General features: G+C 33.9%; 1 protein-coding gene across 2 annotated transcripts; it reads left to right on the top strand.

The window, feature by feature from the left end:
* Positions 1 to 1,217: 1,217 nt before the first annotated feature.
* LOC120165644 (NAC domain-containing protein 86-like) lies at positions 1,218 to 5,080 on the top strand. 2 transcript variants are annotated; one of them, XM_039175117.1, is made up of 7 exons: positions 1,218 to 1,399; positions 1,887 to 2,167; positions 2,309 to 2,635; positions 3,299 to 3,639; positions 3,685 to 3,727; positions 4,013 to 4,094; positions 4,306 to 5,080. In XM_039175117.1, the coding sequence occupies exons 1-7, from the start codon at positions 1,243 to 1,245 to the stop codon at positions 4,935 to 4,937; spliced, it is 1,863 nt and encodes a 620-aa protein (XP_039031048.1). In that variant the 5' UTR covers positions 1,218 to 1,242; the 3' UTR covers positions 4,938 to 5,080. The 2 variants fall into 2 exon arrangements, with proteins under 2 accessions (XP_039031048.1, XP_039031047.1); XM_039175116.1 differs by having other exon boundaries at positions 3,299 to 3,727.
* The last annotated feature ends 11,114 nt before the right edge of the window (positions 5,081 to 16,194 follow it).

Genomic DNA, 16,194 nt, shown 5'->3' with positions numbered 1-16,194 from the left:
TAATATATTTTATTGTAACTATTTTGCTATTATATTTTAAAAATAACATAATCATTTAATTTAAAAATTATATGATTATAAATAAATGTATGTGTATGTAACCACTAGACACGGGGTTAGAATGCCGACTATTTGATCCATGCAATCTAAACGTTTTCTCAATCGAATGGGTAATTAAGTCAGCCTAAAAACACTAAGTTCAGTATAATATATATAAATGATCTGTAATTTTTTTTAAAAAAAAGTTATTAATGAATCCGAAATGATAAATAGGTAAAACTAGCTAACTATTGAAGATGGAAAAATCACAAAATAGTAGCCACCAGATTTTATTTTTTTCATGTATGGTTCTTTGTATAGTGTGTCGGGGAAGATGTCGAAATTATAGTATGACGTCAGGAAGACGGTCGAATGACGTGACGTCTTCTACAAATAACCTCTGTTGACGCTCTAGATGGGTCATGCACGGAGATTGAAAAACGACATGTCGTTCGATCAACTTTCCTGAAATGCCATATCATTTGACTGTCTTTATTGAACACAGTAGACTTCTCCCTACTTGAGAAAATAAAAAAAATTCAAGTGCAATATTTTCTTTTCAATGCCTTATATAGGCATTTTTTGACTGATAAGTCAAAAGATATCAGACTGAACCAATAATTTGTTGTTCTAGTGAAATGAGATACTAAATACTTTAAGTAATATCGGAAGTTTGAATCCTGACATTGTGAATAAAGAATATTTAGTTGGGAGGGTCATCCTTATAATAGACCTTTACATTACTATTCAATCTAGATTAATTAATCAAAAAATTAAAAACAAGTTACCCATTATAATAATTTACATAAGAAAACCCTAAAAAAGAAGAGGTGCAATGTGAAGGGGTGAGGAAAGTGGTGGGCAAATATAGACTTGGAAAGGAGGGAAAACCGAGGAAGCAAGGCGTCGCCAAAACCCCAGATTCGGCACGTGGAGAGGTACGTAGCCCAGATTCGGAGGAAAGCACACTGCATGAAGCATGGGATAATCGTAAGCCAAAGCATCAAACCATGGATTTATTGGCAAAGGGAAAAGGAATCATCGATTACATCAAATCAAAAGCAAAAGCTCATACAAAAAGCAACCCAAAGAGTTGGTCTCCTTCTCACCTTTTCTTCTTCTTCTTCTTCTTTTTGTCTTCATCTCTCTTCATCTTCTTCTTTAAAATCCCTTTGGTTTTCTCTGTCTCCGAATATCGAAAAGATGAGCGGTGTTTCGTTGCCGCCTGGGTTTAGGTTCCATCCCACTGATGAGGAGCTTATTGTTTATTATCTCAAGAACAAGATTAATGGACGCAAGATTGATTTGGAGATCATCCCTGAAGTTGATCTCTACAAGTGCGAGCCTTGGGACTTGCCAGGTATTCTTCCATTCTCTTTTTGTGTGAATTTTTTTAAATGTTACAAAATTTATCAGAATCCGTTATGCGACATCTGTAATAAAAGGGAGTATCGTTTTATTTAAAATTTTGAATTTGAACAATTACATGTGTGTTTATTGTCAAATACATATATTATCTTGATTATTTCAAACTAATAAAAAACTAAAACAATCATTAAAAGTTATCAAACAGTCATAAGATAATTACTAAACTTATCAATATGTTGAAATTTCAAATTAAATATTTTATAAAGATCAAATTAAAAAAAAGTTGTGGGGTTAAACCTCAATATATAATTTATGTATTATTAATAGATGTTAAATTAAATATATTATATTTATTCAAATTCACAACCCCTTAAATTAAGATTGAACAAAAATCTATTCGATAAAAAATTTGATAAAACTTATTCGGTAATCACATGCACCATTAAACATGCTTTATTGATAACAAAAAAAATTTGCAGGAAGATCCTTATTACCTAGCAAAGATATGGAATGGTACTTTTTCAGTCCTCGAGATCGTAAGTACCCGAACGGTTCAAGGACTAATCGAGCAACGAAATCCGGGTATTGGAAAGCCACCGGGAAGGACAGGAAAGTGAACTCGCAGACACGCGCTGTCGGGATGAAGAAAACACTGGTTTACTATCGAGGACGAGCACCGCATGGTACTCGAACAAATTGGGTCATGCATGAGTATCGTCTCGACGAGAGAGAATGTGAATCGGCTTCCTTAGGGTTGCAGGTGACCTCAACGTTTTCTCACTTCTTATCAATGATGCACGAATCCACCCATTAACATAAAATTTTGCGTCCTTCACTTACGGTTTATTTAATCATATGTTCAATTACATGAACTCACTATATATATTGGTTCCTCCTGCAGGATGCTTATGCTCTTTGCCGTGTGTTCAAGAAAACTGCAATCATCCCCAAGGTTGGTGGAGAGCATTGCCAACATGTTTCGAGTTCGAATCAGATCGGTTGTGAACATTCATCAAGCCTCGAATTGTACTCCGAGGGCAGGTACGAAGAGAGTTCCGATTTCACGATACCGGTCGATACACGTTCGCCGAGTATTCTTGATCGATCATCTATCAACATTTGCGATGCCAACGATGTTAAATGGATGCAATACTTGTCCCAGGATGCATTTGAGTTACCGAACACATCGTTTTCGAACTACGAAACCTCACCCTATCATCCATCTAAGGTAACATTTTTTTAGTTTAATTACTCTTTAAGTCCTGATAGTCCTGATAACTATGTAATTGAGTCCTAGTTCAATTACTCTTTAAGGCCTTATAATTGAAATCAACGTAATTAAGCCCTAGCTCGCTTCATATTTTGTGATTCAGTTACACTTTAAGCCCCTATTAGTTTTGAAATCAATGAAACTAAACTGTCTCAACTTTTTTGGTTTAATTACTTTTTAAGCTCGTGCTAGTTTTGAAATTAAACGAATTAAACCCTAATCCCTTGTTTATTTAAATACTTCTTAAATCTATATTAATTTTGATGTTAAGCAATTTGACCTCATGGTTTCATTCTCTTCCTGTCTGTATTCATACACTGCGCATCCAAGGACGGAGGCATGCTGTAGGTGGGAGAGGCCATGTAAATAACTTTGATGGTTTAATTATATTTTAAGCCAGTGATAGTTTTGAAACCATTGAAATTGAGTCATGCCCCTTCCATAAATCTTTGGTATAATTATTTTTTGGACCCCATCAGTTTTAAAATTAATGAAATTAAGCCTTGACCCCTCATAGTCCAATCCTAACTCCGATCCGGAGTACATCAAATATAAACCCTAAATAAAAACGAAATCAAAATTAATACATTAATCATTTAGTGATGCACTGTTACTTTGCAGGTTGATGTTGCACTAGAATGTGCAAGGCTACAACATCGATTGGCATTGCCTCCATTAGAGGTGGAAGATTACCCTCAAGGTGGACTGGTCACCAACTACAAGCCGATGCCGACAGGTCAAATGCGTGAAAGCCGACATGAAACCGACATACTGCAGGAGATTCTTTCGGTTGCTCATGTATTTCAGGAACCGATGAATCCGATCGCCAGCCATGGAGATGCTTGGGGAGCTAGTTCAAGCAACAATGCCGATGATTTCACTTTTATGACTGCCAAAGACATGTACCAAAATCAAATGACCGAGATGAATTGTCCACAACACATGCATAGACCTTTGGAAGAATCCATTACAAGATCAATAGACATAAGTGATGAGAGAATGATTAAAAATTTCAGATGGGTTGGAATGTCAAGCAAAGATCTTGAGCAGGTAACTCTTTGTAGTTTTGGTCCTTTTACTATGCTCAAATTCGAGATTTAATCCTTATACTTTAATTCAGTCATTTACTTTTATAATATCCTTAGTCAATATGGTAAACACAATTTTGGTTAAAATAGGATCGAATTATACCAGATTAAAATACAATGACAATTTAAAAAAGTACAATGACTAAATCCCTGATTAAAGCATAGTAGAGGGAACAAAAACAAAATTTGACCTTCAGAGTTTTAACGCACAATTCTTACTTATTCCTTGGTTTGATGGAAATCACAGTATTGTTTTATGGAAGAGAACAAGATTGTTCCAATTGAAAATGTTTCGAGTTTTCGAAGAAACGAAGACAATGGCCTTCAAGGTACGTATGCCACGAGTTTAGAGTCATATCTAGGGTTGAATGTTGGGTCAATTGGTTCGATTGGAATCGAATTAATCACGTTGATCGATTCGATTATGAATTTTAATAATTTAATTTAGATCGAATTATATAGATTTTTTATGCAAGAAGTGGATACGATTATAACAGTATTGAACTTAATTTAAATCGAGTTATATATTTTTTCATGCAGGAAATGGACATGATTATAACGGAATCGAATTCGATGACACCGAAATCAACAATACTGGAATCGAAGATTTCACACGAGGATTCATCGATGATGACCCAAACGATCATTTTCTAGACGAGGGAACCATGGACGATCTCACGAGCTCGCCGAGCTTCGAGGTCGTTGAGGACATCAAAGTTAACCACGGGATGTTCGTTTCAACTCGGCAAGTTTCCAACACACTGTTCCACCACACGGTACCGTCACAAATAGTCAAAGTTCATCGGAATGCGATGACAGCAACCACCTTCCGATTCAATGATGCAACAATAACAACACACGATGAAGGAAACCCTACTTTGGTCACAAAGTTGAATGCATTTGCCAAAGGGAAGTGCATGGGAGTCATGGCCTTCACAAACCAATGCAAGAAAACCCTAAGTTCCTTCCTTTCAATGCTTGTGCTTCTCTTAATGCACAGCTCATATATTAAGGAAGAAGATGCCATGAATGACAAAATGGGGGACGGGTTCAATGCTTCAAAGGGAATTAAGAGAGGGAAATGCTTGCTGATTAAGGCCAAGGGTAGTAGTTGGAAGAAATTGGGATTCTTTTTCACTATCTCTTTAGTTTTGTGTACATTGTTGTGCTAACTCATCATCTGCTGACCTCAATTTGTGTAATTTGTCAAATGGAAAAGGTGAAAGCTTCCTTCTTCCATGGTTGAACACAAGTTTATCTTGATTTCATTTGTATTGTTTTAGTACTGATCATAGGTTTACTTATGAATAAATGCAGTCCATTTTAGTTTCTGAAGCCATGGATCTGGAGTTGTTAAGCTTTTGGTGGTCCTCTTAGTGTTGTTTATTTGGATATTGATGGTTTAATTAATGGTAGCTATGAGATGGTGATGGTGGTATGTTGGTTTGGTCGCTCCTTGATGGAGATTTTGGATCATGCTATTGCTACTACCCGAGGGAAATAGTTTTCGGTTCAGAGTTTAGGGTTAAAGATAAAATATTTTTCTATTGACTAAAAAAATTACATTTACTTTTATCGGCCAAACTAAGATTTGGATTTTGTGTCAACTAAGTATCATAGTACAATGATATAGAATTTTGGTTGAAATGAAATTTTGAATTACATTCGTGTAACACCCATTTCTCGTATACATTCCAGTACACGAGTCACAAATGTCACATAACTTTTAAAATATTTCCGCTTTTGAAAATTAGTAAAATTTTATTTCTATACTTAAAACATTTTAATGTAATCATAATAAAACGTTCATTAACTTTTACTACGAAAAATAGTCTTAAAGTTTTAACATATTAAATTTTACAACATCATAAATCCCTTACATTCCAGAGCACCATCAGACATCTATTACATTTCATCTAATAAAATCAAAAGTAGACATAGTTGTCATCAAGTTACTAATGAGGCAGCCTTTGATTTACGATGTCAGTTGCACTCCTTACTCTACTCGTACTAATACCTACGTGTGAAACCAACACACGTTAAGTATTCACATAGTGAGACATACTAATAATAATAATAATAATAATAATAATAATAATAATGAGGTGAAATCAAAACATAAGTATATCAAAATACGAATTAAATCGTATAAATCATAATAATACATAAAACTGGCTTGGTAAACCAAGTTTCTTTCACATAACATGCAAAACAATATTTAATATGCCCAACATACTTATCAATATGTATTTTTCTAAATTATTCTTTTATTTGTCCAATGTATGTTGAATGAGAATGCATGGTACATGAGTTGCACCTAAGTGCCGATATGGTAATTCACAAACTCATTATGAATTCCATGGTTGCACACATAGTGCCGATATGGTAATTCACAAACTCATTATGAAATTCATGGTTGCACACATAGTGTCGATAGTACACATAGTACTGATACAAAAATATAACATATTCATTGAAAAAAATCGATCGATAACTATCATACACGAAGTATGTTGATATGCACCTATGACTCTCAATGCACATACAATAGGCCTTTAAATCAATTTCGCAGATTAAACATTTATTCAGAAACATCGATAGTTGTTAAAACAATATAGAAGTTCATCCATCTATGTTAGAGCAGATCATACTCTAAAATTATTCGTAAAAACATTTTCATAAACTTTATGAAAATATTTCAAAATACGATAAAACATGCTTATATAAAAATATTCGAGGTTGACTCATCGCAAGTCATCCTTATCTCATATAAATACATAATAATGCACTCACCTGGTATGCCTCACTATTATGCCTTAATGATGTTCGACTAATCTGCTACTTTATCATTGCCTTTCTGTTTACTTGACTCAGGAGTTTGATTACGATCTACACAAGTATTCATAATCACACATACAATACAAATGTTTGTATACTTTCTAACATTTATACATAATAATTATACTCAAAAGTACTATTATTTTTTGAATTCTAATAAAATTCATCCTAACTTAACATTTCAGACTGAATAGTGTCGGTACCTATCCTACAGTATCGATACTTCCCTTCTATGGTACCGATACCCACTTCGGTATCGATACATTCTAGTATTTTGGAATTTCATTTTTGACTATGGTATCAATATCTTCCTCTTGGTATCGATACCTACACCACAATATCGATACTTCTTTAAATCAATATCGATATTGTTCATTCGAATCCTGCAATTTAACCTTATAGTATCAATATTATTCTTCCAGTACCGATACCCTTACCCAGATTTTACCTCTTTTACTTCGAATTTTACACAAATTTTACCTAAATCTCCTACTCTTATCTCCAACCATACCATCAAACTCATTATCACTTATCCAAACTAACTTACATCCATAAATCTCCTTATAACATCCAAAATCTTCAAAGAATACTGAAAACTAAAAATTACACCAAATTTTCAAACATGTTTTCAATCACTTCTAAGGCTCCAAATCTCTTATTTACATCTTGGACAAGTCAAAAATGATTTTAAATTCCAATAACTGGCCATGTTTCATCAAATCACTTAAAACCCCATTTTTTATTAAATCACTAATAAATCACTAATATTTTAGTTTTAATCATCCTTAATCTTTCCTTAAGCTACTATAACACTCAAGGCTTCAAAACCAACACACAAATGAAAGGAAAAACCAACTTGAGAAAATCTTACCTTTGTTATGGAGATACGAGGACGACGAGAAAAAGAAGAAGAATAATAGAGAACCAAAGTTTTTAGCTTATCCTTTTTCTCCTCTTCATCTTTTAATAAATATCCCTAAAAGAATGAATAAATTCATTTCCTCTTAAAAGGCCATAACGCCCCTTCATTCTTCCATTCTTAATAATAAGTCTTAAACACAATTTCCTAAATCAATCCTTGTACTTTTCAATTTATTCAACTTAACCACCAAATTTTAAATCATTTTACTATAGTCACTAACCCGATGTTTGGGTTATTACAATTCTCCCCCTTAAGAAAAATTCATCCCTGAATTTTAAGACGTACATGATGCTAAGAGGTGTGGATATTACTTTCACATGTCCTCATATCTTTCCTAAGTAGCTTCATCGACTTTATGATTTTTTCAAAGAACTTTAACTAGAGGAATCTTCTTTTTACGTAGTTCTTTTTTTTCTCGAGCCAAGATCCGCACTGGTTCTTCTTCGTAATTCAAATTTGGTTGGATCTCTATTTTTTCTGCTATGATAATATGTGATGAATCTGATTGGTACTTCCTGAGCATCGACACGTGAAAAAAATTATGGATCTTATCCATATCGAGAGGCAAAGCTAATTGATAAGCTACTGGTCCGACCCTTTTTAAAATCTCATAAGGTCCAATAAATCTTGGGCGCAAACTCATCTTTCCTTTGCGCCCAAACCACAATAATTTCTTCCAAGGCGATACTTTCAAAAATACATTATCTCCCACTTGATATTCAGTCTCTTTTCTCTTTAAATCTGTATAAGACTTTTGTCGATCGGAAGCTATCTTAAGATTATCTTGAATAACTTTCACTTTATCTTCCATTTCTTTTATTAAATCAGGGCCAACAAGATCTCGATCTTTTAGCTCAAACAAATTTAATGGTGTTCGATATTTTCTCCTATGCAAGGCTTCATACGAAGCCATTTTGATACTCGATTGATAACTGTTATTATAGGCAAATTCCGCTAAAGACAAATATCTTTCTCATGATCCTTTAAATTCAATCACACATGCTCTTAGCATATCTTCCAATACCTGAATAGTTTGCTCTGACTGACCATCTGTTTGTGGATGAAAAGTCGTACTGAAATTCAATCGATTACCCAATGCCTCATACAAAGAATTCTATAATATTGAAGTAAACCTTGGATCTTGGTATAATACTATCGATATAGGTACTCCATACAACCGAACTATCTCTTTATATACAACTCCACATACTTATCCATCGAGTAATCCATCCGAAGTGGAATAAAGTGAGTTGTCTTGGTTAATCTATCCACAATTACCCATATTGAGTCCTTTTTATTGGATGATAAAGGTAGCCCTGAAACCAAATCCATAGTTACTCGTTCCCACTTCCACTCAAAAATGGATATCGGTTGTAGTAATCCAGAAGACACTTAATGTTCAACTTTCACTTGTTGACATGTCATGCATTTTGCAACAAACTCTGATATAGCTCTTTTCATGCCAGACCACCAATAACGACTCTTTATATCCTGATACATCTTATTCCTACTTGGATGCATAGTCAAAGGACTATAATGTACCTCAGAGAGAATATCTTTCCTCGGTTCTTCATTATTTGGAATACAAAGTCTTCCACGATAATATAAACATCCATCAGTCCTGATTTTGAAGTCTTTAGTCTCACATTTCTCTACTTGTGCAATTCTTACCAAACATTTTCCATCATTTCTGTACAACTCTTTTATCCGATCCAACAGCGTTGGCTTTAACTTAAGCTCAACAAACAAGGTGTCATCTTTCTTTAATGATATGCATGCATCCAAAGCTCTTAAAGCTGCAAAAGTCTTTCGGCTAAGTGTATTAGCTACCACATTAGTCTTTCATGGATGATAATCGATGATCACATCATAATCTTTTAAAAGCTCGATCCATCTTTTCTACCTCAAGTTCAATTTTTTTAAGTCAACAAGTACTTTAGACTTTTTCGATCTGTATAAATATGGCATCGCTCACCGTACAGATAATGTCACCAAATATTCAAAGCAAACACGACCGCTGCCAATTCTAAATCATGTGTCAGGTAATTTCTCTCGCGAGTCTTCAGCTGTCTCAAGGCATATGCCACAACTTTCCCTTCCTGCATAAGCACACATCCCAACCCATTATGAGATGCATCACTAAAAACTACATAGTCTTTACCCAACTCAGGTTGTACAAGTACTAGTGCCTCTGTAACAATCCTCTTTAGCATTTCAAAACTTTCTTGGTATTTCTCCAACCAAACAAAAGGCACATCTTTTCGTAACAATTTAATTAGCGGTGAAGCTAACATCAAAAAGTTCTTTACGAACCTTCGATAATAACTAGCAAACCCCAAGAAACTCCAGACTTCATAAATATTCTTTGGGGTTTTCCAATCCACTATAGCCTGAATCTTTTTGGCATCCACTCTTATGCCTTTTGTGGAGACTATATAGCCAAGGAAAGTAATATCTGCTGACCAGAATTCACATTTGGATAGTTTGTCATACAACTTCTTCTCTCGAAGAGTCTAAAGAACAATACGAAGATGAGCATCATGCTCCTCTCTTGACTTTGCATGCTTCTCTCTTGAATTTGAATACACCAAAAAATCATCGATAAATACCACCACAAATTGATTCAGGTAAGGTTGGAATACTCGGTTCATCAAATCCATAAATATTGCAGGAGCATTAATCAAATCGAAAGTCATCACCATAAATTTGTAATGCTCATACTGAGTCTAAAAAGCTGTCTTTGAAATATCCTCCTCTTCAATCTTTAATTGGTGGTATCTTGACTGAATGTCTATGTTAGAGTACACTGCTACGCCTTTCAGTTGATCAAATAGATCATCAAACCTTGGAAGATGATACTTATTCTTTATTGTTTCCTTATTTAATTGTCGATAATCTATGCATTATCGCATAGACCCAACCTTCTTTTTCACAAAAAGCACAGGTGCTCCCCAGGGTGAAACATTGGGTCTGATAAATCCTTTATCGAGCAGCTCCTTATAACATCCCAAAATCAGAGCTAGTAACTAAAATGTAAATTTTGGAAACTTTGAGCTCAATTTCGAAATAAGTTAAAAGTTTAGGGACTTAAGTGTGAATAAATTAGTATTGGATTAAATTATAATTATGGAAAGATGGAAGAACATTATGGTAATTTCAATTTAAAAGATATTTTATTCTCTCTTATAAGTGATATACACGTGAGAATGGGGAAGTATCCAAAATTCTTTCTTCCTTCTTCTTTCTTCCTCCCGTTTAGTCTAGCAACAAGGTAAGTTTGCTTTTAAGTGATTATTTGTTGAATTTTAAGTTGGTTTATGATCCTTGGGTGATACATAAGCTTAAGAAAAACTTAGGTTGTATTAAAATCATAAGATGAAGGAGTTAGGAGAGATTAAAGATTATGAATTTTTGAATGGAAACTTGGAATATAGTTGATAAGTGGAATTTGAAACTAAATTTGACTTGTCAATGGTTGAATTAAGAGATATGAAGTGTTAGAATGAGATTTAGAACATGTAAGAAATTTAGTATGATTATTGAATTCCATGTAGATGATAGGATTTTGAGATTAAAGATGTGATAAATGAGTACAAATGGGCTTAATTATGTGTATTTGAGTTTAGTATATGAAAGGGGATGAAACATGAAGCGTTAAAGTTGAAAAAAATAATTTTCGTGCTTAAAATTGATTTCTGGGCAAGGGTGTATCGATACCCATTCAAGAGGTACTGATACCTCAAGAGTAAATCTGGGAAGAAGTTCAAAGGGTACCGATACCTTAAGGAATGTATCGATACCCCCTTGAAAATGAAAATTTCAAATGTAATTTGTATACCGATACATAGGCAGTGTACCGATACACCAGTGAAAGGATGTACCGATACCCTATAGTGTGTACCGATACACTTTAAAGGAGAAATGGAAATAGATATTTCTTTTAGTTTAAGAAATGAAAGATTAGAGTATGCCAAGTGAAATGTTGATATGTATATTATACGTGTGATTTTGTAGATATTAATCGAGAGCAATGTCCGGACAAGGTGTCAAGTAATAGCCATCAAGAAGAGATAAAGATTTGGTATTGACTAGTGAGGCAAGGTGAGTGCATATTCATTGGTATATGATATATATGGAAATAAGACTCGCGATGAGTCTATTTCTAATATTTAATTGCATGATTCTATGAATGTTAATATGAGTGATATGATTATTATGTGTGCATGAATAAAGTCATATGTGTTATACGTGATTTCGTGTGCTATGGGTATAATTGTATGATGACAATGTATCCATTATATGAATTAGATTTAAGTGAATAAATGAAAAGTGAGATAAACGAAGTAAGGTTGACTTGTACGATAATATAAGAATATGATATAAGTTACATGATCATAAATTATGTAGGCAACAAAGACTTAAGTAATAACAAGAGGAAGTGGTATAAGCTTTATGGTATAACTACCAATAATCATATGGACATGTAATATAGGTTAGGTAATGAGGATTTATGTGTCTATATGACTAGAAGAAGAGAAAAGAACCATAGATAAACTATGGAATAAGCATTTATATAGTTATGTGTTATCAATTTAAGTACTTATGTGAATATGTAATAAGTGCACACGAACCTAGGGAATATTTTAAGTTGAAGGGAACTATATGACATATAGTATATTATATGATAATGATTTAGGTAAAATATGATAACCAAGTATAAGTTATATAAGTTAGATCTATGTGAACTAATATGATTAATTTATGTTATTAAATGAAGACTGAGATAAGTTGAGTATCATTGGTATATATATATGATAATAAAATGAGAATCAGATGTAAACTAGGAAATCCTGGCATAAATTATTATACTAACATTTAATATTAGTTGTATAATAATTAGATTGGAAATCACAGGTGAATATATGTTTAGGCAATCAAATATTATAAGATGAATTAAGTAAATATATGGAAATAGTATGACCTTTATATGTGATAGGTTGTTATGAAATTGGTAAGATAAATTATATTGTATTAATATAAGAGTATCTGCTTAAATTATATGATATAAGGTAGATGATTACATGTGTATATGGATATACCTGGTTGACATTATATGAGATGAGATGTGAAGCTATGTGATATGTGTTATAAGACAATGAGTTAAGTGAACAATGAAAATGTTATATGACCCATGTGACTACATGTGAAATGTTATGCTACTATGTGATGATTTGTGTAACTATGTGAATATGTGATAGAAATCAATGATAATGCCCATGTTATGTAATATGAGAGCTAGAGGTATAGTTGGCATGCCAAGAGTCGAGGGTTCTACGTGGTCCTTCGGGATATATATGTAATTCTGTGGAATATATATGTGGTACTTCGGTACACTTATTTGGTCCATTGTATTATGTATATGGTTCTTAAGGAGTGGTACTTCGAGACATAGTGGTCCTTCGGGACATAGTGGTCATTCGGGACATAGTGATCCTTCGAGAATTTTCTACGCGGTCCTTCGGGACAAATTCATATGCCACTAGTGGGAATTATACGAGCTGTGGTGACAACATATGTGCACAACCTATATGTACTCATATACCTTAAGTTCTCAGAAGTATGCATGGGCTTTAAAGAGAATAAATAAATCAATTAGTATGATACTATGTGTGTTCTGTTGTAAAATAATATATGTGTTCTATGATGTGTATAGAGATGTTCAGTACATGCTTATACGATAAAATGAATTAGTAATAATAATATAAGTACTAATAAGCATGATGATGATATATGTATATGTGTGTATTGGTTATATGAAAATATATATGTTTTTGTCTGATATGATAGTATTAATTGTTTATGCATTGATATGGGTAAAGTTATATTACATGTTTAATGTGCCTCACTAAGTCATCGACTTAGTGTGTGAATGTTTCACACGTAGGTTTGGAAAGCGAGAAAAGAAGTTAAGAGGAGCAAGACATGTCAGCATCTCCCTTACGAAGTTCAGATCAGAAAAGTAATAATTAATATGTATTTTATTCTTTTGAATATAGTTGGCATGTAATCATAGAATTGAGTTTAATACTCTCTGATATGTTTTGAAAAATCAATTAATTTTAATTAATGTAAATAAATTATTTTCTTGAGTTATGAATTTGAATATATTTTGTCATTTGTAAAGAAAAACGTTTGAAAAATCAATGTGACACCTCAGACTCGTATTCGGGTCGGATACGGGTTGGGGTGTTACACTCCTGCAATTGGGCCTTTAATTCTCTTAACTTAGTTAGAGCCCTTCGATATGGAGCCATAGAAACAGGTTCAGTACCTGGGTAAACTTCAATCTTAAATTCCACCTCACGGTTTGGAGGTAAACCCCGTAATTCTTCCAGAAAAAACATCTGGAAACTCTATAACTGTTGGAATATCATCTAATCTTGCTTATGATATTCGAGTGTCTATTAAAAACGTTATACACCCTTTTAACATTATTTTCTTTGCAGTCATTATTGATATCACATTAAATGGTGATTTCGCTCTTTCACCGATTACTATGATTTATGAGCCTTTATCATCCTTCAAAAATAATCGCTCCTTACGACAATCAACCCATCCATGATGTGGAGACAACCAATCCATGTCTAAAATAATTTCAAATTCATCGAAAGGTAATTCCATTAAGTTTTTCAGGAACACAACCCCTTGAATCTTTATCGTGTATTTTCGACATACCCGGGTTACTCTTGCACTATGACCCATAGGGTTTATCACTATCATCTCACTAAAGATTGGTTCTAAAGGAATTTCTCTAGCTCTAATCAACTTTGTACTAATATAAGAGTGTGTAGAACTAGGGTCGACCAAAACAAATACATATTCATCAAAAAGATGGATTGTACCTGTTAAAATCTTCGGGTCATCCCGATCCTCATTAGTCTTAATATTATAAATTCGGGCTACTCCCTGTGTCTCTTGTCACGGGATTGACTCATATTTTCCTCCAGATCTACCTCTGCCTCTATTAGATGATGCTATTGATATCTCAATTTGCATAGATTTATCCCCAGATCTCTTAGGACAATTTTGAGCATAGTGACTAGTTTCACCACAATAGAAATAAGCACCATTGAGCAATCTACATTCTCCACGGTGAAATTTTCCACACGTCTGACATGGAGTAGTTCGTTCTCCAAATGCTCTACCCGAGCTAGCAGCAAAAGACCATGATTGCTTATTCTTCTGTAAGCTACATCAGAACTATCTCTATTATTGTATTAAAAACTCAAACCCTTGCCTCTCTTAGAATGATAGAAGTTGATGACGTTCCAACTCTTTTTCCCATCTGCATACCCTGCTCTGCGGCTAAAGTCTCATCTTGAGCTCTTTTGATGGCCTTAGCTCAGTTTATGACTTATTGAAGCTAGTCAAGTTTAAAGCCAACACCGTTTCTTTCAACTAAGTCTTTAATCCCTCGATGAACCTATCACGTCGAGCCTTGTCATTGGGAACTACCTTAGTAGCAAAACGACTCAGCTTATGATACTCAGCCTCATACTCATGTATTGCTCGATCACCTTGTTTCAGATTAAAAAACTTCAGCAACATCGCCCACTTAAACTGCTCACCAATGTATTTGTTCTTAAATTCATCCTGAAAGAACTGCCAGGTCACTTGCTCAGGTGGTGCATACATCGTAGTGTTTTCCACCACACTTGAGTTGATCCTCGAAGTAAAGATTCGGCTCCTCCCATTTTTTCAGAATTTGAGCAGTGAAGACTTTCAAGCATCACCTTAACATCATTTAACCATAAATCAACATCTATAGGACATTCATCCTCTTCTCCCTGGAACTCAGGAGCTGCTAAACTTTTCAACTCTTTTGGAATTAACATATGTGGTGATGAAGGAGTAGGGAGAGGCGGAGGAGGTTGAAATCAAGTCAAGATTGTATCGAGAGCTTGCATAAAAGCTCCAAACTCTGTCACTGGCATACCCTGATATACCAGTGCACTAGCATTTTCAGATTGAATTAGATGCTTACTATTCTCTTCATTACTCTCGCTACCCGACCCTTCTCTAACTTTTTGTTCAGTAGCTCTTTGCGAATTCGCAGATTCCAACATCTAATAGGGCATACATAATAATAACAACTCAAGTTAGTAAGGATTGACATCAATCATATTTAAACAACACCATATCAGTAACCTTGACATCTTAGTGGCATGTAAACCCTTTTTAAAGTAAAATAAACCCGATTTTGACCGAGAATCGGCTAAACCTATAGCTCTAATAGTAATAAGTGTAACACTCATTTCCTGTACACGTCCCAGTACACGAGTCACAGATGTCACATGACTTTTAAAACATTTCCGCTTTTGAAAACTAGTAAATGTTTTTTTTCTTTACTTAAAATATTTTAATGTAATCATAATAAAACGTTCATTAACTTTTAGTAAGAAAAATAGTCTTAAAGTTCTAACATATTAAATTTTACAACATCATAAATCCCATACATTCCGTAGCATCATCAGACATCTATTACATACCATCTAATAATATCAAAAGTAGACATAGTTGTCATACAGTTACTGATGAGGAAACTTTGATTTATGATGTCAGCTGCACTCCTTACTCTGCTTGTACTAATACCTACGTATGAAACCAAC

This window comes from Hibiscus syriacus, unplaced genomic scaffold (genome assembly GCF_006381635.1).
Source record: "Hibiscus syriacus cultivar Baekdansim isolate YM2019G1 unplaced genomic scaffold, ASM638163v2 tig00111584_pilon, whole genome shotgun sequence".
Taxonomy (NCBI): domain Eukaryota; kingdom Viridiplantae; phylum Streptophyta; class Magnoliopsida; order Malvales; family Malvaceae; genus Hibiscus; species Hibiscus syriacus.
The sequence above is the reverse complement of the archived record's forward strand: the minus strand, read 5'-3'. Positions and strand labels throughout refer to the sequence as shown.

Excerpts from the sequence above, each read along its gene's own strand:
- LOC120165644 (XM_039175116.1), top strand. The coding sequence starts at position 1,243 with ATGAGCGGTGTTTCGTTGCCGCCTGGGTTTAGGTTCCATCCCACTGAT. Across the intron at positions 2,636-3,298 it reads CACCCTATCATCCATCTAAG|GTTGATGTTGCACTAGAATG; the intron begins GTAACATTTTTT and ends GTTACTTTGCAG. Across the intron at positions 3,728-4,012 it reads CAAGCAAAGATCTTGAGCAG|TATTGTTTTATGGAAGAGAA; the intron begins GTAACTCTTTGT and ends TGGAAATCACAG.